The sequence below is a fragment of the Brachyistius frenatus genome, unplaced genomic scaffold (assembly GCF_029030835.1).
Source record: "Brachyistius frenatus isolate BFR_SWC_R1_liver_20210118 unplaced genomic scaffold, ASM2903083v1 Contig_64, whole genome shotgun sequence".
Lineage (NCBI taxonomy): Eukaryota > Metazoa > Chordata > Actinopteri > Embiotocidae > Brachyistius > Brachyistius frenatus.
The window spans coordinates 776886-798724 of NW_027210663.1; the positions used below are offsets into that span (position 1 = coordinate 776886).

A 21839-nucleotide genomic window follows, 5' to 3' on the forward strand; every position below is an offset into this window, starting at 1 on the left:
GTAAAATTTGTGTTAATGTAAAAAATAAAAAGTTATAGTCGTAGTTTTAAAGTCAACATTCCTATTGTAATCTTTTAAAATCTCTTCAAACTTTTAGATGGTGGCAAAATGGTGGTGGGAAAAAACAAAAACAAAAAAAAAGTCACTCTTGCATCTCCTTATTTCTTTGTAAAAAGTTCAGCAGGTCCCTGTAAAGCTGCGTCTCCTTACCTGAAGTGTGGACTGAAGTCTCAGGAAGGTTTCAGTTCAGAGTAGTTGCAGTGTGTGAGTTGCCGTGGTGTGATGTGAGCCTTTTATACTCGACGAACAGACAGGCTCACTGATTATTTTCACCTCTTGAACCTAAATGCAGAGCTTAAATCTACGCTAATCCAGTTAACAAAATCCCCCGCTGTAAGCTGATGAGCCCTCGCCTTCAGCAGTGTATTAGCTTTATGCAATTGTTTGCAGGGCTACATAATAGAATACATCACGGCAGATGCCCCCGGGCGGGGGAAACGTGGCCTGATCCTCCAGTCACACGTCCATAGCGAAGGTGTTCAAGCGGGTGTATTTTGGGCTCGGAGGTTACATGGACACGTAAAACAAAACAGAGTGTTCTGACTTCCTGGTGTAATACAGGATCCACGAGAGCCTTTCACATACACATATTTTCAGCGATTTGGGGTTTGTTTTTCCAGCCGTCTTCTGTGTTGTCCCTCGGAGTTAAAAAAAAAAAAAAAAGGTTCCCAAATCCTGAAAGAAGATAATAAGAGGCCAGTAAGGTTTATCTGATGAAATACTTCATTATTTTACAACTGGCTTAGAAAACTGGAGAAAAGAATAGCCTCACTTGTATAATTCTTCATTATTTATTTGCCTGCAGCTATTTAATGGAGAAAGTGATTACGGGGGCACTTTTAGATTGTAAGATTTCTTGTTTATTTGGGTATAAAACATAAAAAGAAAAACATATTTAGTCTGCAAAATCCTAAATCCATGAATTTACCAGTTAAATATATATGTTTTGTGCCTGCAAACAGATTTTTAGATTAAGTATTATGTCACTGTTTATGTTTGTTTGATACGGGCACTTTTTTCACACTTAAAAAATATATATATTTCAGGCCTCAGAGAAAGTATGAAAGACAAAAAGGGAGGTAAAAAAAAAATGCATTTGTAAATGGGAAAATGATATTGACTATATATGACTATTTTGGACAATAGCATTGAGTCATGAACTCATATCATGTTATGTCAGCAGCAGCTCAGGTGTACCCGTCAGGCGTTGCTAACTTGCTTAAGCAATCTAGTCATCTTGTCTCTAAAAGCTGCCAGAGCTCCAACCTGTAATCCTGAGCAAAACCAGCTGTTAAAGGAAACTTACAACATTCATGCATCAACAGAGAGCGCAGAAAGATACCGAAGCAGGCGTTTAAGATATTTTTTGGCAGCAGATAAATGTCATTTGCTTTTGTTATTTGTTATCACTGTGGTATTCAAGCATTTTTCTCTTCTTCATCTGTGATTGTGTGCCACAAATAAAATGTAAGCAGATCACTGTAATCCCTTTTATAACCTCCCTTCAGTCCACAGATGGTATTTTTGTTATTTACAGTGAGGCGGGAACTAATTAAAGACTGGTGTGCCACCAAGTCTGGCTGTATTTGTAGTCTACACTGGCATTGTTGTCGCTCTACTAATAAACTGTCCTGGTTATATTAGGTAAGCCTGCTTGCTTTGACGTCCTGAGCTGGTCAGCGTTGCCAGATCCTTGAACCCAACAGGACCTGTAATATGTCAAGAGTGTTAACTCTGCATCTCTAATCTGAAAAGAAGAGCTCGGTTTAAATGATCCTAATGCAGATACACGCTTCTTTAACTGTCGGTGAGCACAGGTTGAACATGTCTGGACTGGAGCCATGGCAGGGTACTGGCTGCTGCGTGCAAGCAGGGTGAGTTGTATAACAAGAGGATATGAGCAGGTTATTGTTGGAGAGATCAGTGGTGTAGATTTCAACTGACTATCAATTTGTCCGGGGCTGCAAATTCAAGCAGTCCACCAAGAAATGGCTCAAAAAGAAGAAATGGAGGGTTGTGGAAAGGCCTAGTCCAAGCCCAGATATGAAGCTCATTGAAATTTTGTTTGCGTGTCTTGCAACAGAGAATTTTGCTTGGAAAAGTGGGCAAAACATTTTACCAAGTCAATGTCAAGAGACTGCTGGACAGTTATGTCAAATGTTCTAATACAGGTCTGTGGTCAAGGCTGTGGTTACTTTTATTTACTGAAGAATAATACATTATTTTCAAGTTCAAGAAGTGTCTGACAAAAGCTTATTTTTGTTGTGGGGTTGTTCAAGGATTTCACCTTTACCTGTAGGAACTGTTTCAAAGAGGATCAAATGTTTGCGTCGCCAACAGTTTCCATGGGATGAACCTTTTTTCACAATCACATGACTTTTTCATTTAAGAGACTTAAAATTAGAAGAATGACACAATTTCATTAAGTTACCCAGCTTCCTTTTGAAAATCTAGTGACACCTTCACACTTGTGTATTTTAAACAGAAGTACAACAAGCTTTGTCATGTTTTTTGTTTTTAATTGAAGGACAAAATAACTAAAGTAGGTATTGTAACTGGGAACCAGGGATCCAAAAAGGAAACAAGTGAACATCATCTAACAGATACAAGTTAAATATTTCTGCTTTTATTGTGAACAAATTTTTTTCCTGTAATAATTGTAATTTTCTGAAGGAGGTCACATGCTGCTGAACAAAGGCAAAGACTACATTGCTCATGTACTTGTGTATTTATGACATTAATTCATAACAAACATCAACTTGTTGTATTTGCAGTTTTACAATGCCGAGTTAAAGAGCCTCATTTCATATTATGTAACTAACATCTGGCAACACGGAGGGGCTGTTGCATTGTTCGAGGGAAGAGCAAAACGCAGCCACGTGACGGACGTTGCCACGGTAACTCCAGAAAAAGGGAGGAGAGGTTGGAAATTGCACATGGACGTGGACATCCTCACGCAGCGCTCCAGAGCTTTACTTCAAAATGGTATCTTCATTCGCTGGGAAGAGAAAAGTAAAAACATTTAAGATTTATTTATTTATTAAATTTTTTTTTTCAAAGCAAGTGTGATTCTCAACGCAGATAATAGTGTGAAGTAACAACAGCTGCATTTATACGCAGACTGGAGACGGAGTATCTACCTTCTGCTAGCTGCTTGGCAATGCGCTCCTGCTCCTCACGGACCTTTTTCTCCTCCTCCTCAATCCTCCTCTCTTCAGCTGCGATGGGCTTCAGGTTATCTGGACAAATAAAGGAGGTTTATATATATTTTTTTTACAAAGATTTTAAAAAAAAGTACATTTCTTTAGCGCCTGAAACTTCAAGCGCGTCTCGTTATATTATCTAAATTGCATTTTTATTTATTCCTACATCTAAACTTGGCAGCATCCTCCTTATGTAAAAGTACTGCTGCAGTTTAGTAACGATTCATATTTGTTAACCTTTAATCTTTGTCATTTAGTTTGCCCCGTTGTGCCGTTAGTTCATCAACCCAAAATTATTATGATAATCGATTAATCATCTCGAGTCATTCTTTAATGAAAATAATTCAAAAATTCTCTGATTCACGCTTCTTAGATGGAATATTTTCTGGTTCCTTTAGTTCTCCGTGATGACACTTCGGGATTTGGGAAATAGGGGTTGATGGTTTTTTTTTTTTATTTTGTTTTTTTTACAATTTTCTAATATTTTAAAAACCAAACAGCTTATTGTTCAAATGAAAAAAATAGTTGACATTAATTGCATCTAAGCAAAATCATTGTGAAGAGCATCAAATTGAGTAATTAACTCCTTTAGCAGGTTTTTAATTCGAAACGTTTTGAGTCTTGTTTATTGCCGACAATAATTTTGGAACATTTATAAACATATGTTAAAAATAATGGTCAAAAACAGCAGATTTTTAATTGAAAAACTAAATTTAAAACGCCAAATAGGTGTGCATAGGTCTCCCACAAACTTGAAAAAAAAAAAACACTGAATTGACAGTGAAAATAATCCTTATTTGCAGCCCTAAATATATCTCTAGTGTTTGGGATGTCTGTTTTCTGCTCTATTTAATAGATTTAAATGGGTTGGTGTCAGTATCACTCACCATATCTCTTTTTGCCATAGATGATGCCAGCAATCAGAGCTGAATACCGGGCTGTCTGCAATACAAAGGCAAGGCAAGTTTATTTGTAACGGCACATTTCAACAACAACAAGGCGTTTCAAAGGGTTTCACAGTCCCAGACGACCTGAGGAGGGAGGAGGGAGGAGGATTCATAAAAAGGTCGCAGCAGATCAGAAATGCATTACGGCCCTTAAAGCCATTCAGCGCTTTATAAACCAAACAACAGGATTGTAAAGTCGATTCTTTGGCTGGATACACATTCCCGACAGGAATAACGTGTCTAAGTGGCCGCATGAGTCGCAACAAGGCGACTGGATTTACAGTCCAAAGATACGTCTGAACCGACTGAACTCCATTCATAAAGCCGGCAGTTTATTTTAGATCTTAGTCGTGAGCACAAACTACACGCAGGACAGAGGTGGTGTGAAGTTTATCAGAGACGTGTGGCCCCACTCTGAAGTTCGGCCAAAACAGAATCGTCCGATACTATTTATTTATATATTTAAATATACTTAAAAAAAAAAAAAACTCAGTCCGATGACTTTTCCATTTAGAAGAAGCAAATAAGCGCTGCGTCGTTTCAATTGGACGCGGCTGCTTTCGAGGGTGAGGTCGTTTTACAATAAAAACACGAGTAAACCCCCTTTTTTTTTTTTTTTTTAACAATATATTTGTCAACACTAACCTTGATCAAAGGAGACACTGCAACCGGAGGAGCCATAGTTTTACTGCAGGCTAACAGCTAACAACAGAGGTGACTTTACCACCGCAGGAGACACCGGGAAGAGAGACGTCTTCTTCGCTGAAGTTTTTACTGCCGCTCAAACTCTCTTTGTTGAAATGCTGCCACCTTCTGGAGCAAAAAGTCCCTTTCAGTGGCAATTTAGAGATCTGTGTACAAATTCTGTTTAAATAAAAAAAATATTTTTTTAATTAAATGTAGCCCACATTGATAACAATTCCCAATTTATAAAAAAAAAAAAAAAAAATTAACGTTTTTTTTTTTTACATAGACCATATAACAATTATATTTATAAATAGGTTAATTATTCAGTTGCAAATGAGAAGACAAATATTTGCTTTCTCTTAGATGCTTATATAGCGTTTATTTAGCTGCATAGGTTTCCCATTCAAAGAATATATTATCCACGTAGAAAAGCTTCAATGTCTCTCCCCACATCATACTACTTAGTCTACTTTATAAAACATTGCAGCTACTGTACGTTGGGTCCATATGCCCCATTCCTTTATGTAAACCATAATATTTTTTGTTAATTTGACCCATGATCCACTGGGAACTTTTAGATTTTTGAAGTTCGTACTCTTAATGCTCCACTTTATGTCTCGCTAAATGGAATAAATAATATATTTTTATATACTACTACTTTTAACACTGTGTCACAGAGGTGTTAATTCAGATGTAAAGGTAATCAATTGCATGACAGTTTACAGCATATTGTAAACAACAGTTAGTGATTACTTCTGAGCTGTAGGGAGTGTTATGTCTATTATCGTGCTTTGTTAATACTTCCAGCAGTGAGAAAAGGCTTCATATCTCTGAAGTGAGTTTCTCTTTTATTGCACGAACATTATATTTAGTGAACAAATGCACGTCAAAAAAAAATAAAAATAAATGTTGTTGTAGCAATTGTCCTCCTGAGGAGGTCAGTAGAGATCCACATTAACACCGTGAACACGTCTGTTCTCATGAATCTGTATTTACTCAATGAGGAGACAAGTTGTTTTTTTAAGCAGAAAAGTGTTTATTGAAAACAGGGCATGAGACGGCATTCCTGACACTGCGTTGCAAGAGTAGCAAAAATAAATCACACTGCAGACATTGTTGGCAAAACTATTGAACGTTGCAAAAACATTAAAAGCAGCACCAGTATTTGGAAGATTTACCCTCGAAGATCTCCAGCTGTGAACACAGATTCAAAACATTGCAGCAGCAATTAGAAGGAAATATTTGTTTATGCTAATTAGTGGCTCAGCTGCCTCTGAAAAGTACGTCATCCTACACGTCATAGAGTTGCACTTTAGATTACAGAAAATAAGACCTAAATGCGCTGAGAGCTGCTGCTGATGCAACGTTAACGTTCAGCCAGTAAAGTTTAACTTCTTCACCCGAACAGTTGTTAATGTTGCTGAGTTTCACTTCGGGAATCAGAATCAGAAGGATTGCATTTTAAACATTTTTTTTTCTTTAAAAGAATTAATGTGATTTTAAATTAAAAAAAAAAAAAAAAAAAAATCAAAATCTTTCCACGCCACGTAAACATATTAATTGTATATTTGTTCCAACTTCACTGAAGCCATGCGATACTTTTATTGAGAAATATTCAACCATGAGCTGCTATGTTTGTGCAGCTGCACCATCACATCAACTGCAAATATAGCTTTGTGTTGTGCATCATTTTTACACATTTAGGGCCCAAAATTCCTCCTTTATTTGTATGCAGTGTACAGCACAAAAAAAACAAAAAAAAAGAAATCAGTGTGAATGATATTGCCGGGTTCCAAAGCAGTGGCTGAGCTGTTTCACTGTCCTCTTGGCAAATCTCACTCTCCCTCGTTTCTTCAGGCAGGCCGTGTACTGATTGGACTTGAGTTTAGAGTAATAGTCCGAGAACTTGTTGAAGAGGATGGATATGGGCAGGCCGTTGAGGATAATTCCAAAAGCGATGCAGATGAAAGCGAAGATGCGACCCAGTATGGTCTCTGGGTAGATGTCTCCGTAGCCCACAGTGGAGATGCTGACCTGCAGGGGAGTGAGGAGAACGGTCAGTGGTGATGGAGGAACACGGGTTACAACCCTAAGCAGCAGATGCCCCATTAAAATGAACTGTGCAGTCATTGGTCGGAAAATTCATCTGATACAGAGAGTATGATAAACTGAAAACTGAAAACATTGCAGATAGATGGTGGACTGTGTTCTCCGGCTCTACCAGAACTAACATTTACACATGGACACAGTAAAAAGCACAAACAGACTTCAACCAGAAAACTCTTCTAAATTGCTGGTTAATAGTGTTTCCATCATCCTTTAAAGTTGATGTCAGCCTTATCATGGTTTAAATCTATTTTGTGGGACACCAGACATTTATCAAGGCCTCCATATCTCCCAGTTAGTGTTGTAAAATATAGGTTTAATAGTACTAAATCTAATTCAGCAGCCCAAATACAAATTACTTTTTATGTTCAATTCAAAGCAAGTGTATTTTTTTCTACATGGCACATATTAAGATCTACTCTTTCACCAAAATTATTCTGTTTCTTTACTAAGCTGTTTCCTCTGTCTGTTTCCCATCAGAAGATGCACATGTTGTACTTCTACATTGCATTTTTGCCTGTTATGGCAGCACTGAGGCCGCCAGTCACCTCTGTAGTGGTCATCAGCCTCCCCCCATAGTCCTTACAGCTAGAAAAAAGTTCTGAGAAAATAATGCACTGTTCTGGTGATGTTATTAGCAGCAAGCTGTTTTATTTTTGTGTTCTCAGAGAGTCCTTCTTTAGGGTAGGATAATAATCTATAAAAACATGATAAAATATTTTATGCTTCACAACATTGTCAGAACATTATGCCCTAATTCTTCAAATGTTTTCAGTAGCATGTTGTTGTTTTAATGTTCCCAGAATGTTATTATTTTAGTGTAGGATAACATGCTCTAAAAACATTAGACAAATGTTTCATAGTTACATTCCTAAATTTTTTTTTTTTTTTTTTTTTTTTTTAGAGAACATTATCCATATCTTCATGAAGAACATTTTGATAACAACAACCAAAGTCACAGAGAAAATCTTCCCAGTGAAAACATTCCTGGAACGGTGTCGTTTCCTGCTTCTCCTTCCTGCTGATAGGACCACATAGGCTGATAGGCTGTTATGTGAATCTACTCGGGGGACTTTTAGTGAGAGGCTGCGTCCACTCAGTGGCTAAAGTTTGAAAAAAAAAACCAATGTAACTCAGGATGTCCCTCGTCTGTGGGCTACATTTCCAAATTTTTAAGCGGTATCCTGCTGATAGACTGTAGAAAAACCTGACTCAGGGGTGGGTGGTTCAGGGCCTCACTTCTGTTCTTATGAATACAACGGGAGCTGGGAGCGGTGGGCAACGCTTACGGTTCCCCTCACCATCACAATCACTATCATTCAGAGGATTATCATTTCCTTGCCCTGGATTAGATGTAAGATTGCCGCTCTGAGCGGAAGGGGAAGGATCTGTTGATGGGTTTATTTATGGCAAAAAGCCGACTCAGTGAATCGAAGGTTTGTGTTCACAGTTTGAGTAGAAAAACTGAAATGATTCGATTTTAGGTTGTTCCACCTTTTAAAACTGATAAGTTTCCCATTCACCACACAAGTCACACCTACTAAACAATAAGGAGACACATTCTGAAGCAAAGCTGACCTGGTGGTGTTTTGCGAGTCAGGTAGTGCTGCAGTGGAATCTAATAACCTTACTCAATTAGAGTAAAGACAAAGAACTTCACTTTATTCACTAGAAATAGGTTACTTCAGTTTATTACTTAAGTTATCCCATAAAAACTTTCAAATTTGAAGACTTTTAAGGTTGCTCTTAATTCTCTTCCTGTGTAGATTTAAGTCTTTCCTGCTGTTCTTTCAAACTGTACAAAGATGCACTTACCGCTGCCCACCACCACGCATGAGGAATACTGGTGAAGTTTGTGTGCGGCATGTCGTGCTCCACAGTGTAGACCATGGCGGAGAAGCTGAAGATGCCCATGGCGATGAAGAGGAAGAGGCAGCCCACTTGCTGGTAGCACTGACGCAGAGTGAAGCCGAACGCTCGCAGACCTGTGGAGTGACGCGCCAGCTTTAAGATGCGAAAGATCCGCATCAGTCTCATGATCCTCAACACCTGCCCCAACTTCCCCACCTGCCCCACCGCCTGCATGTCGGCCTCGTGCTTTACGTAGTTGTCCTCATTGTCGAAAAACTCCAGGATAGCCTGCAGGTACTGAGGCAGGATGGCGATCAGGTCCACAGTGTTGAGCACGCTCCTGCTGAAGGACCTGAGGTCAGGCGTGGATATCAGACGCAGCAGGTACTCCATGGCGAAGAAGGCGATGCAAATGGACTCCACATATTCCCAGTAGGTCTTTCCACTGAGCTGACCTGCAGGAGTTTTGTACTGCATCTCCTCCACTGTGTTGAGGCACATGGCCACCAGGGAGAGCAGGACAAACAGACTGGAGGCCAGAGCCATCAACTTGGCCTTGACAGACGAGAACGGCATTTCCATAAAGTTCCAGATAGCTCGGCGATACTGGCCCATGAACATGTCATGGAACAGCTCCTCGTTCTCCTCTATCTCCACCTCGGCCTCCAGCTCCCTCTGGATCTTCAGCTGCTCGTTCAGATCATCCTGCCTCTCCTCGAAGGAGATACGGCAGCAGCGGTGGGTGTTCTTGATCCTCACGCCCCAGTAGTTGATCTCCTCCAGGAAGTTTCGGGGACACAACTCGTCCTTGATCCACAGCACGCCCGTCCGGTAGAAGTTGAAGATGCTGTGGAAAACATCCGGGTCCCTGTCGAAGAAGTACTCGTTGTTGGTCACGGTGTAGTCGTCACACAGGTCCAGCTTCATGTTGTGGTCCGTGTAGGTGGCCAGTCGTCCTATTCTGGTCTTGGGGTACTTGGCAGCCGTCTTGTAGGCTATCTGGTAGGTTTTCCCGCCAACATTGATGTTGATCATGTAGTTCTTCTTGGCGGGCGAAATCTGCCTGGAGGAGCTGTACGGGACGTTGTCTTCTTCTTCATTGTCATACTCGGCGTAGATGTCGTAGATGTCCCTGCTCAGCTCATGCATGGAGTTCCATGTCTTCACGCAGCTTTCCTTGGCTAGTGGGTAAACAATCTCAGAGGGTCTTCGATTAAAATCTGAATCCGTGACTTTGTAATTGGGGAAGAGACTCTGCCTCCGGTTCCACAAGTCGGCCACCTTCCTGGTGCTCCCCATGTCGATCCCCCCCCCGTACTACACGGCAGACAGAGAGCTCAGAGCGGCCAGCATTACTGCCATCTAATACCTCCTTTGCTTAAGTGTGGGGACACGGAGAGGATGCCTCATGGCCCCGTTAATGTTGCTGACTGAGAGGATCCGCGTGCTTACAGGACTTCTAAATACCATTATCCTCTTCTGAGCTGCCTGGTTGACACGACGTTGTCGGTGTGGCGTATCTCAACAAATGACCGATAAGAATACACCCACTTTTATAAAATATGATATAATGGTTCTCACAACTGATTTGAGTTATTTTAAGGAGATTTTAGGCAACATAAAAAATATAAATATAAAGGGTTTTTTTTTGTCACATTATTTATGAATAGTTACTGTGTCAAAGCATTAATCTTTTGGAAATCCCTACTGATTACTCAAGAAATCGCATTGGAAGGCTGTGTGATTGGAAAATACTATTGCGTGTCTTTTGTTGCTTTTATGCTGTCTCAAGAAAACGAGGCTACAACCCCATACGGTCGTTGATTTTTTTTTTTTTTTAAACTTACTAAAAAAACTATCATACATAGCACATATATCATTTTATAAAAGGTGTTTTTTATGAATTAGCTGTAAATTGTTCGTGTAGGTTGTTGTTTTGCAGGGCTTTAAGATTCCCTTAGTGACGGGGAACAAAGGAGGACTGGTGGATATATAAAAGAGGATAAAGGCTTTAAGCATTAGCCTACTTCCTGATTGGGAGGGGGTGCAGGAGCCTCCAGACATGAAGTGAGTCATGGCAGCAGGGAAATAATGTTTTGCTCAAATGCTGAACTTTTAGAGAAGCATCAGCTGTAAGGCTGCGACATGTCACGACACGTTAACTAACAGGCAGAGAGATTTTAATCAGACAAAAGAAGAGCTGTATCTAGCACAATTTTGTCACTGAATCCTCTTATTGGATATCAGATTATTGCCCTGCTGATTAACAGCACATGCTGACCACTGACCAGATGACATGAACCATAAAGTATATAAATCTTGTAACTCCTTCCTGGTGCTAGCCAGCACTGATTAGTTCAAACAATTAAGGATTTAAGCCTTTAAAGCAGTTACATTTAAATAGTTACAAGACTTAATGTAAGCTGCAAGTGTGAGTGCAGTGTGTCGGTACAATGAGAGCTGAACTGGAGGTGTCATGTAAACAGTTGGGTCACATTCATATTTTTATTATATATAACATGATACAGTGAATGATGTGCAATATTTACAATCTGATATACAATCCTCTTCTTGGAGAACAAAAGCTGAATTCAATAACAATAAAATGCAGTTTCAGTAAATTAATTTCCTCGATGTCCTGCTCCATCTTTTTTTTCCTTTAATATGATCTGCAATCTACCCGATTTTGAACTTGTGCCATTGTTACACTATGAACACATTTTGAAAAAGTCATAGACGAAGATTTCATGTGATGGAAGTAAAACAAGCAACTAACTCGAGTGCATCCTGGAAAGTAAAGAGACATTCAGTCTCATTATCCTGCAAATTTGGCCACGGTGACTCTTGCTATGAATTCTAATTTAGTTTGATAATTTACAAATTATGCATTCTTTAAAATATAATGTTGCACAAACTGTATTACAAAACTGCATCTCTGTGTGTGTAAGTCGTATTATAATTATTATAAGGCAGGAAAAAGAAGTAAATTCACCCTTTTTCCCGTATTGATCCAGGAATAGTTTCTGAAGCAGGATTGTAAAGCAAAACATCAAAGGATGAATCTCTAGAGTTGCATATTATAGGGATTAATATTATCTGCTCTCAAGGTCTGTGGTTTCCGAACAAATGTCCGCAAGATTTACGGATCAAATTTAATAAAGTCCTTTGAAAGCTGCTTAGTAACACAAGAATGAAGGTTGTAATCCTTCCTGTTGGTTTATAAAGCTGCCTCTCATACACATTTCTTGATATTGACAGCTGGAGAATCCAAACAGATTGTTCAGTTAAAGTAGATGTTGGTGTTTGACCTGCTGACATGATTACACACATACAGGGTCAGATCAAAATCAGGAGGCATGGGCGACCGCATGGCTTTTTACAAATATTATAGACGTTTTCACAAATTAACCTGCAAACTCAATAGAAGTTTGCAGCACTGTACTTTACCATTAAACCACAAAAGTGTTTAATGTCCCACTTTACACTGCTTTGTTAATGATGTGCAGAACAAAAGGTTGCAACATGGGAAATCAAAAAATATACTGTACTTTTCAGTTGATCATAATTCATAACCATGTTTTAGGTGTTAAACGTTACAGTAGATTCAATCAAAACACAAATTTGCACACTTCACCTTCAGGTGAAAACTGTCTTTGCCACCAGAAGTGGTCAGTTGATCAATCATGTAAAATATAGCATACAGTTAGAAGTAATGACTATACTACACTACTATATATTCTCAAAGATTAAGCAAAAACTGAGTTTTTTAGATTACAGTAGATAACTAAAGATAGACACCTGTTTCTTTCCCCGAATGAGAAAGATTATTGATAACACATTAAGCCTGAGTGAAGAGCCTGGCCTTTGGTTTTACCTTATGGTCAACTGCCTCACTTATGATAGGGCAAGAGCATTTCTTGTGCTAAAGAGTCTTTCGAACAGTGGAGCCTTTTGGTTTCCAGGATTTGAATTCTCTTTTTGTCACAAGTGGTGATCCTTTACTTATTTAAAAGTACCAATACAGCCATGTAAAAATATTCCATGACAAGGAAACTTGAAAAGTTACGTTGAAAATTTTAACGACATAAGTATTTGCGGAAAAGTGTAGTTAAAGTATTCAAGTAAAAGTCCTGGTTTTGTCCCTTTGACTGATATATTATCATATATGACATCATTAGATTATTAGGAGTGAAGCATTAGTGTGTAAGCAGCATGTTACTGTTATAGCTGCTGCCGGTGGAGCTAGTTTACACGACTTTATATACATATATCTTCATCTGAAACGCAAAATATAGCCTAAACGTAGTGGAGGAGAAGTATGAAGTAGCATCAAATGGAAATACTCAAGTAAAGTACAAGTACCTCAAAAATGTACTTAAGTACAGTTCTTGAGCAAATGTGCAATTTGAGGAACAAATGTATTACCATGGATTGTTTTTGTGTAATATTTTATGAAAAATTGTGTTTGAAATTCCAATTAAATATCATCTACATGTAGTATTTTATTTCTAAACATTTTATTAAAAAGTCAATGCATCACATTTGAAACGTGACTTCAGGGGGACATTTATAAACACATTCAAATCAGACTTATTATCACTGTACAGTGTCAACAAAACTACAGAGGTGCTCTACAGTAGGGCCTGACAGCACTGAGAGATCCGTCAAGTTAGTAACACTAGAATAAGAGCAGAGATTATTAATGTGCTAAAATAAAAGCGTGCTGATATCAAGACAAACCTTTTCTGGATTGGAGCGAGGGCTTAAAACAGGGAAACTGCTCATGTTAAAGTAAGATGATAGATTAGGTGGTCGCATTGGGCTGGCAAAGACGTCGCTTTTATTGCCTCGAGGACAAACACGGTTTTCCAAGGTGTATATACTCTTAAATTTGGGAGAATGCGTGTATTTTATAGTTCACTGTGTTGGGACTGCAGCTTTTTTTTAATTTATTTTTTTACCTTCGTATTGAAGCAGCACAGTGAAAGAAATACACTTGTAAAAAGAAACAAACCTTGTTTTATCTTTTTTTTTTTTTTTTACATTCATAAAAAAAAAAAAAATTCTCACGTGAAACTATCACCTTCTTTTATTTTGAAAACAACAACCGGAAGTCGCTTGTGCGCTCAGCCTCATTTGCTAAGAAAACGCTGTTTTTAAAGGGAAACCAAGGTTGTTGAGGTCTGTTGTGGGCTTAGCAGGTGGAAGGTAAGTGTTGAACTCATTTTTTGTTTTTTTTGGTGCCGCGGCTCTCCCGAGTACTATCGGTGGTCCTCATCCTCCTAAAAAAGCGCCTGTTTTTTTTTGGCGGCTTATCGGGGTTTTGAGGGTTTAGCGGGAATCAAGACGCGGGCGAAGTGTCAAGTCAAGACAACCGGTAAAGTGCGAGCTAACTAGCGAGCTAGGTCGAAGCTAACAAGGCTAACGGGTGCCGTTAACCGGTTCACGGTGGAGGACCGCTGCCGGGCACCGTGACGCTGCTCTCCGGTCGTCGGTTGCGGTGGTTGACTACAAGTTGGATAAATATAATAACTCCCAAAATATAGATATATATGTTGTCACTTGTGTCGGGAGTCCTTACAAAAGTGCAGTGGCGAGTATTTGCTGTGAATGGCTGCGGGGGCAGGCAGGGGGGGGGGTAGTGGGGGGGGGTGTTGTTGTTGTTGTTGTTGTTGTTGTGTCCCCCCCCCCCCCCAGGAAAAAAAACACACACGAGATTTCCATGGTTGACATTTTAGTTAGATTTTATATGATAAACACACCACAAATGTCTTTTCTTTTGTATGAACAAATTCAGATTAAATAAATAAAATAAAACTTAATAATGACCAAACTGACCCTTTTTTTTTTTTTTATATTGAACGTGTCAACCACATAAACTAATGACTTTAAGAAGAAGTCAAATAAAAAACTTCAAAAGATACACTCATATTCATTATTGGTGTTTTTATGTTTTCTCAAAGTGAAAAAAAGTCCAGATTCATTTACTTTTGTGATCATACAATCTCATATTCAGGTCGCTGTCTTGTTCTTGGTGTCACCTATAGCCCATATTATAATATTTAAAATCATATAGTAACTGTGTGGAGACTTAGGAGGGAGAATAAGGTATTTTTTTTCACTAGTATCCCGCTGGCTGCGTGTTTTTATAGTTTCTTTATATCTTTTTCCTCGCTGTGACTTTCAAGCTTTGCTCTCTGGTATGAACCTCGTAAAGCAACCACAGCTTGCAGTGTGTATTATTCTGGCCTTCGCTCGCAGCGTTATATCGGACGGCGCCGCGAAAGCTGTCAGACGCTCTTCGCTGCTGACTTTTTCCGTCCGCGGGCGTTAACAACTACCGATCAAACATCAAGTCCCACAAGGAAACAGAAAGACGACCGCGGGAGAGCGAGCACGTAGAGCTTTTTGAAGACCGCGCCCGCCATAATGCGTTCCCGTTTCAAACGGCATAACTTTTGCTACGTTTACGCCGAACGAAACAAAACTTTCGCCGTGAAAGCTGTTGAACTGCCGTGTGATACGAGTATGGAGATATCGATAATGGCCATTCTGTTGGTGAACCTTTAACCTTTAACCAAACCCTCACGTCGTGGTAATCCACTGTTCCCGTTTTTGTTTTTTTTAATCTACCGTTACTTCACAGGTAGGTTTAAGTTCTCACGCGGGCCGTGAAAGCGAGTACCAGACTTTTGCCGTTCGATTGCAGTTGATTAAAGAGATGTAGTTACACAGGATGAAGAAAAACAAAAACAAAACACACCAGAAAATATGTCAGGTTTTGTGGTTCTGCTCTGGTGATTCATTTCGTGAGAACCGCGAGCTCTTTCCTGTTTCCTGTGCCCTATATGTAAACAAAACCCCTCCCCACCCCTCCCTTTTATATCCAATTACTGTCACTAGGTGTAAAAAAACAAACAAACAAAAAAAACATCTAAGAAAATAATAAAACATGCGAACAATAACAGAAATAGCTCCTACGCCACCTTCAACTTCAGACAGAGCAGTCACTGAACTGATGCCACGGTTGATAACACATGGAAATAAATCTGTCCTATGGTCGGGATCAATTTTACATCAGTCAAAGTGTAATGGATGGAAACCGCATACAAAATATCGACAAGTTGTGCGCTTTCATTTTTAGTCGCAACCAAAAATGCAAACCTGTGGTCGAGTCTGCGTGTGTGAACAATAACTCCTGTTTAAGACTACGTTAACATGGTCTGTAGGGCTGCAAACAACAAGTCATGTCATTTATCAATTCATCTCGTTCGTTGTTTGGTCTATAAATCCCGTTTTTTTTTTTTTTTTTGCCCAACTAACAGTTCAAAACCCAAATATATACACGTTTGAGAATATTGAACCGGAGAACTAAACGTTGCTGCGCCGATAAGTCTAAAACTAAAACGTATACACAGTGGAAACATCGTGTTCAGAGAAAATGTGGAAATTGATGAGGCACTCTTCTGATGTCTGTCTTTGCCCAAGTAATACTTCCCTTTTTTTTTTTTTTTTTCCACTAGCTTTGCTTTTCCCGTATTTGTGTACGAATAGGAAACGGTGAAACCTTTTGGAGAACGGCTTCGAAACTTCATGTCAACAAATGAGCCGTCTGAAACATCGTCACTCGCGTACAGTTGAAACGTTTTTGTAGCTGTGGAGTTGACGCCGAGGTTTCACGCTCCCCTACAATAAGCAGATATTTATAGAAACAGAACATTTATATAAAAACACGACTCCGTTTATAAGTTTGACCTTTCTTTTGTGTGTGTGTGTGTGTGTGTGGATCAGATTAAGACAACTTTACTGTACGCTCCCTCTGGCTCCAAGGACAAACTTGTAACTGTACGCGGTGTAAAGTGATACAGCCGGTGTCGTGCCACTCTTCCCTCCGCCGCACAGCTGACCTCGGCTTACGTCCTCGTCCTCACAACCTCAGCGCCGACCGCAGCTCCCGCCGCTTCGTCTCGCCGTTCGTTTTCCTTTCAGCAGGTCGCGGCGGCGTCGCTTGAAACGGTTAAAAGATGAGATAGTCTGGCGGCGTCGAAGCCGCTCGGCACAGACGCCGAGAAGTTTTGATCGCGGGACGCGTTTTTCCCCGTTTACGGTAAACGGCCCGAGCGCCGATGGTCGACGACGGCGGCGGCGGGAGAGGTTCATCCCCCCCGCCGTCACCTGCGGTTTCTGCTTCCTGTCCGGCGCCGCCGGCACGTTGTCAGCTCGTGTTACGAGCTCACGAGAAGACTGTTCAGTCGGTTGTGTTGAAAATAGTTTTTCTGTAATGTTCTTACACGCTGACGGCTGACGGCTGTCGCCTTTCTGTCTTTTAAAGGGCGACTTTTATCAGGAAGATGAGGCGGTTGTTTATTTATTTTTTTGTTCCTTTTGAGCTCGTGTTTTGTGCGTGAAGCTCGAGATGTGCTCAAATGCGACGCGGCCGCGGTACGTGTACTTTGAGTGAGATGCAGCTGGCGTTGAGGAAAATATTGCCGAACAGCCACGCTGAGATAAAGTCAAAACTCCCAAACTACGGCGGCGTTGCTCCCGCAGCGTGTTTCTAATCACCGAGATATGATCACCACTGAATACTTTTTCCTACTTCTGGTCCAGGTTGCTGCTGGTTGCGGGGCCCCGTGGAGCAGAAGAGCCGCGCCATTTCCCCCCTCTTTGTCCTCTCATGCCCCCCCCCGCCCCCTGTGTGTTTCCCTGTATGTTGGTGACCCCGCACCCCCACCCGCCCCCTACCTGATCCCTCCTGTCGTGTTGCCAGCCCAGCCTGAAGCCCCCCTCTCACCCCATGCTTGGGACAAAGCCAGCTCACTGCCAGCCCAATGACTGCCTGGATCGTCCTGCCTGTCAGCCTGTCTGCCTTCTCCATCACAGGAATATGGATAGTGTGAGTCGCAGTGCGAGTGTTGCTGTCACATTCCAACATATTATCGTGTGTACACGACGGCGGGACAAGGACAGCGTAATCCCGTGCGCTGATAATAGTTCAGCTTGTGTCATCGGGGATTATATCAATCCGTCATGACGCGCGGGACATTTCTTACTTTAAATAATGTCCCATTCTTTACCCTGCAGGTATGCCATGGCTGTGATGAATCACCACGTGTGTCCTGTGGAGAACTGGTACGTGATTCTCTCCTGCTGATCTGATCTCGGGTTTTTTTTGTTGTTTTTTTTAGTTTTTTTTTTAGTTTTGGGACACGGCTACCAGCCGGGTGTGAATGAACTGAGCTCGTTGTGTCACCGCCACAGGTTTTACAACGTAACATGCACAGAGGAGCTGCCCCGACCAGGCTTCCCAAAGACGTGCTGCACCATCCAGGACATCCCCCTCATCAGGTCTGCTGTTGCACCTCTCCTCCGTCCGTGTTTGGGCAGAACACAGAAGCCATTTTGTGCAAGCGAAGGCCCCCAGTCATGAATTAGCACCTTGTTATGTTGCGGCTCTGCGACGGTCATTAACCCATGCTTTGCATAAATTGATTTGTTTAATCTGCAAGTAAGCCTCTAACCACGGGCGAGTACAAAAGCGCTCTTGTAAAACGGCATCGAGAGACTCGGAGGCCTTATTTTTTTAATTTTGTTTTTACTGTGTATAAACGAATTTCAGTCTTATATCTACATAATATCAAAACTTTTACATTCTTTTACATTCAAAATGTGAATGAACCGTCTGTTTTAGCAGAAAACGTTAACAGTAGCAAACATAGTGAAAAGACATGCTGTGTTTTTGGTTAGAAGTTCTTCTCTTCTCTTTCATACTGAAAGCTCTTTTGTCTTCCTGCCCGACAGTAAATGCGGCTCCTACCCTCCAGAAAGCTGCCTGTTCAGCCTGATCGGCAACATTGGAGCCTTCATGGGTAAGGCCGAACTCGGCTTGGATCTGAGCCGTACACATACATACTGGGTCATGGTGATACCACCGTGTGGTGAGTGCAGGCGTACTTCCTTTTTAAAGGAATAGTTTGACATTTTTGGAAAGTTTGACCCCACTCTCAGCTGTCGGGGTAACTTGGCATAAAGACTGCAAACAAAGATAAACAGCTTGCCCAGACTATGTCCAACGTTTCAGAGAGCCCCATGTTGAAAGGCCTCACAGTTTCACTCCAACTGGCTCGAGATGAAGGAAATTGTCATTTCATTATATTTTGTTACAGGTATTACACGCGCCGCATTACAAATTCGGTTTGGTCCATAGTGGTATATGGTCCGAAAGCCCTGGGAGCCTCCGTGTTAGACTCTTTCTTGTCTCAGCGTTGCCACTTCCTAGAGGCTTGTTGTGTTTGTACGGTTTCTAGGCAACCAGTGAAAACTGGAAGAAGATATAAAGTGTTAACGGTGGGTAAAGTTAGCCATTTCCCCTGTTTCTAATCTTTATGTTAAACTAAAATGATCACCGCTGACTCTAGCTTCATATTTAACAAAAAGACATAAGAATGAGATCAAACTTTTCATCTAAGGAGCAAAAATGGAGTCACTTGTTTCCCAAATGTCCAAACTGTAAAGATCCTCTTCCTGTTGATAATTAACTGCTTCATGTAAAAGTGCGACTTTTCTTTTTGTCATTATTTTCAATATATTATAATTCTTTTAATTTTGCAGTACAATGTAGTAAAATGTCAAAATGTTTTCTAAAAAAAACAAAAAAAAACAAAAAAACAACCCTGTTAAATACCGATTATTGGATATGCAATAAAGTAAAGTTGGTGAATTCATATTTTGATCTGCAGCCCAGGTTTCAGCTAAAAGGCTGCTGCCTCCTGCTGTTTAACACAAACACAGTCAGGCAGCATATCTGAGGTGGAAAGGGTTTAATGTCCGTCTCCACTGTCCACCCTTCACGTGATATTAACCCTCCGTGGCGCCCGCAGACGGCAGCCGGCGGCCTCGGAGAGTTCCAGAGGGGCTGGAAATAGCCCGTGCTCTCTAATCAATAATGAATGCGGCTTTCCTTCCACTTTCCCCCCTCTGTCCTTTCCTTTTCATGTACCCTCCATGGCCTTCCTCCATTACTCCTCCTCCTCCTCCTGTCTTGTTTTATCACCACTCACTTCTGCCCCAAATCCCCCCCCTCCCCCTCCCCCACCTGCCTTTAATTGCATCTCTCTTGCTTCATTAGTCACATTTCACATCACCTTTTTCCCCTTCAGATCTATTTCCATTATTTTCCAGCCCACATTATCTTATTTATTCCCTTGAATTCGAGATGTATTTTCCGTCTTCTCCCACCGGATGCTTCAGTTCGACCTTTGTATTCCTCGCCGTCGGCGGCTCGTGACGTTCGTCTGCGTTTTACTGCCTTGCTGCTGTGCACCGTAACCGACGGCAACCTGCAGGTTTATAGTCTTTAAACAGTGATGATCAGCCTGCCAAGAAAACTGCCCCGTTATGCAAGCGGAGAGGTCAATGAATAAGAGAACACATCCTGTCTGAAGCAGCGCTAACACAAACCGGCTGGTCGAATATCAGCTGATCGGTTCAGGCCACCGCCCGACAACAAAGCTCTTATTTTTATGCAATTATACAAAACGTGACGAGGAAAAACATGTGTAGTACATTTGTAATTTAGCATTTTTTTTTTTACCTGTGTGTATGTGTGTGTGTGTGCGTGTGTGTGCGCGTCCTGCAGTGGTGATGGTGTGCCTTCTGCGCTACGCCCAGGTGATCGAACACAGCCACCGATGTTGGGTGAACACCAGCGCTCTGGTGTCCGGCTGCACCAACGCCATCGGCCTCGTCATGGTGGGCAACTTCCAGGTAAACCGCAGCAGCAAACACACTTTATCTGAATGTTTATTTATCTTTTAATTTGATTTTATCAGGACCTGAGAACGAAAACATCCCTCCTGACTGACTGCACGTTTCTGTCCGGCAGGTCGATCACGCCAAATCCCTTCACTACGTGGGCGCCGGCGTTGCGTTTCCGGCAGGGCTGCTGTTTGTGTGCCTGCAGTGTGTGCTGACCTACCGGGTGGCTGTGACCGCCCTCGACTACTGGATGGCCCATTTCCGGGTGGCTCTGGCACTGGGAGCCATGATCTCCCTCGTCCTCAGTATCCTTTACGTTCGTTCTCTCGTGCTGACGCTGTGTGACACGCCGACAAAATGCCGCGCTTAATCCCGAGTCCTTTTACATCGTGCGCTCGCGTCTCGGTTGACGATGACCTCCGTCTGGGCTCCCCGTTCTTCTCCCCGGTTGTCACTCTTTTATTTCCGCCGGCCTTCTTGTTGTCTCTTTGGTGGCAGGACTAAGAATCGTGATCACAGTAACGGTCTTATCCTGCGTGAAGGAAGTGCACGTGGACTGGTATCCTATTTCAAACCCATCTAATCGCATAATGAATTCACGTCTGGCGCCCTGAGGTCGAGCCGTGATGTACCTCGTCTCGTTACATCACAGATTTGATTCAGAGTTCAGGACATTTTCTTTCCTCCCGTTTTCTCTGCACGCTCAGTGGAAGTGAGTTCCGTTTGCTTGGACCTCCGGTCTCCCAGGTGTTCGTCCTTCTTTAACTCGTCCTCCTCCCCAGGCGGCATCTTCTTCATCCACGAGAGCTTCGTCCTGCAGCACGCCGCCGCCATCTGCGAGTGGGTCTTCACCGTGGACATCCTGGTCTTCTACGGCACCTTCACCTACGAGTTCGGCACCGTCACCAGCGAGACCCTGATGGCGGGCCTGCAGCAGAGCCACCACCTCGGCTCGGGGGTCATCATGGGCCCCAGGGCCCGGGGCTCGGCGCTGGGCGGGGCGACTAAGGGCCTCAAGTCCCCCGGGGGAAGCAGCACATCCACACATCTCAACTGTACCCCAGAGAGCATAGCCATGTTGTAGCTCTGCAGCCCGAAGGGTGTGAAATGTCACTGCAGAGGTGCTGCATGTGGAGGAGGACAAGAGCAACTTCTGATATCTGCAACCTTTGAACCAACACCAGGTAAATCCATCTGTAATGCTTTTTTTTTTTTTTTTTATTTTATT

General features: G+C 41.8%; 2 protein-coding genes and 1 long non-coding RNA gene across 4 annotated transcripts; 1 reads left to right on the top strand and 2 right to left on the bottom strand.

Annotated features, from left to right (window-relative positions):
• Positions 1-2946: 2946 nt before the first annotated feature.
• Positions 2947-4965, bottom strand: LOC138625605 (uncharacterized). Its single transcript, XR_011311243.1, has 4 exons — positions 4856-4965; positions 4151-4205; positions 3201-3299; positions 2947-3058 (listed from the first exon to the last, which is right to left on the bottom strand). It is a non-coding gene; the product is annotated as an uncharacterized lncRNA (long non-coding RNA).
• A 1699-nt stretch (positions 4966-6664) lies between these two features.
• LOC138625675 (potassium voltage-gated channel subfamily V member 2-like) lies at positions 6665-10153 on the bottom strand. Its single transcript, XM_069706765.1, has 2 exons — positions 8819-10153; positions 6665-6931 (listed from the first exon to the last, which is right to left on the bottom strand). The coding sequence occupies exons 1-2, from the start codon at positions 10151-10153 to the stop codon at positions 6665-6667; spliced, it is 1602 nt and encodes a 533-aa protein (XP_069562866.1).
• Positions 10154-14004: 3851 nt separating this feature from the next.
• LOC138625606 (transmembrane protein 150A-like) lies at positions 14005-21824 on the top strand. Of its 2 annotated transcripts, none has more exons than XM_069706622.1 (8): positions 14005-14062; positions 17465-17750; positions 17939-17986; positions 18116-18202; positions 18656-18723; positions 20493-20620; positions 20739-20916; positions 21394-21824. In XM_069706622.1, exons 2-8 carry the CDS (start codon positions 17686-17688, stop codon positions 21693-21695), a joined length of 876 nt encoding a protein of 291 aa, XP_069562723.1. In that variant the 5' UTR covers positions 14005-14062; positions 17465-17685; the 3' UTR covers positions 21696-21824. The 2 variants fall into 2 exon arrangements, with proteins under 2 accessions (XP_069562723.1, XP_069562724.1); XM_069706623.1 differs by lacking the exon at positions 14005-14062 and adding an exon at positions 14077-14231.
• The last annotated feature ends 15 nt before the right edge of the window (positions 21825-21839 follow it).

What these genes read in the sequence shown, in the direction of transcription:
- LOC138625675 (XM_069706765.1), bottom strand. Translation starts at nt 10,153, where the DNA reads ATGGGGAGCACCAGGAAGGTGGCCGACTTGTGGAACCGGAGGCAGAGT. An exon ending in ATGCGTGGTGGTGGGCAGCG is followed by an intron (nt 6,932 to 8,818) that starts GTAAGTGCATCT and finishes ACTCCCCTGCAG; the next exon opens with GTCAGCATCTCCACTGTGGG.
- LOC138625606 (XM_069706622.1), top strand. Translation starts at nt 17,686, where the DNA reads ATGACTGCCTGGATCGTCCTGCCTGTCAGCCTGTCTGCCTTCTCCATC. An exon ending in ATCACAGGAATATGGATAGT is followed by an intron (nt 17,751 to 17,938) that starts GTGAGTCGCAGT and finishes TTTACCCTGCAG; the next exon opens with GTATGCCATGGCTGTGATGA. An exon ending in TCATGGTGGGCAACTTCCAG is followed by an intron (nt 20,621 to 20,738) that starts GTAAACCGCAGC and finishes TCTGTCCGGCAG; the next exon opens with GTCGATCACGCCAAATCCCT.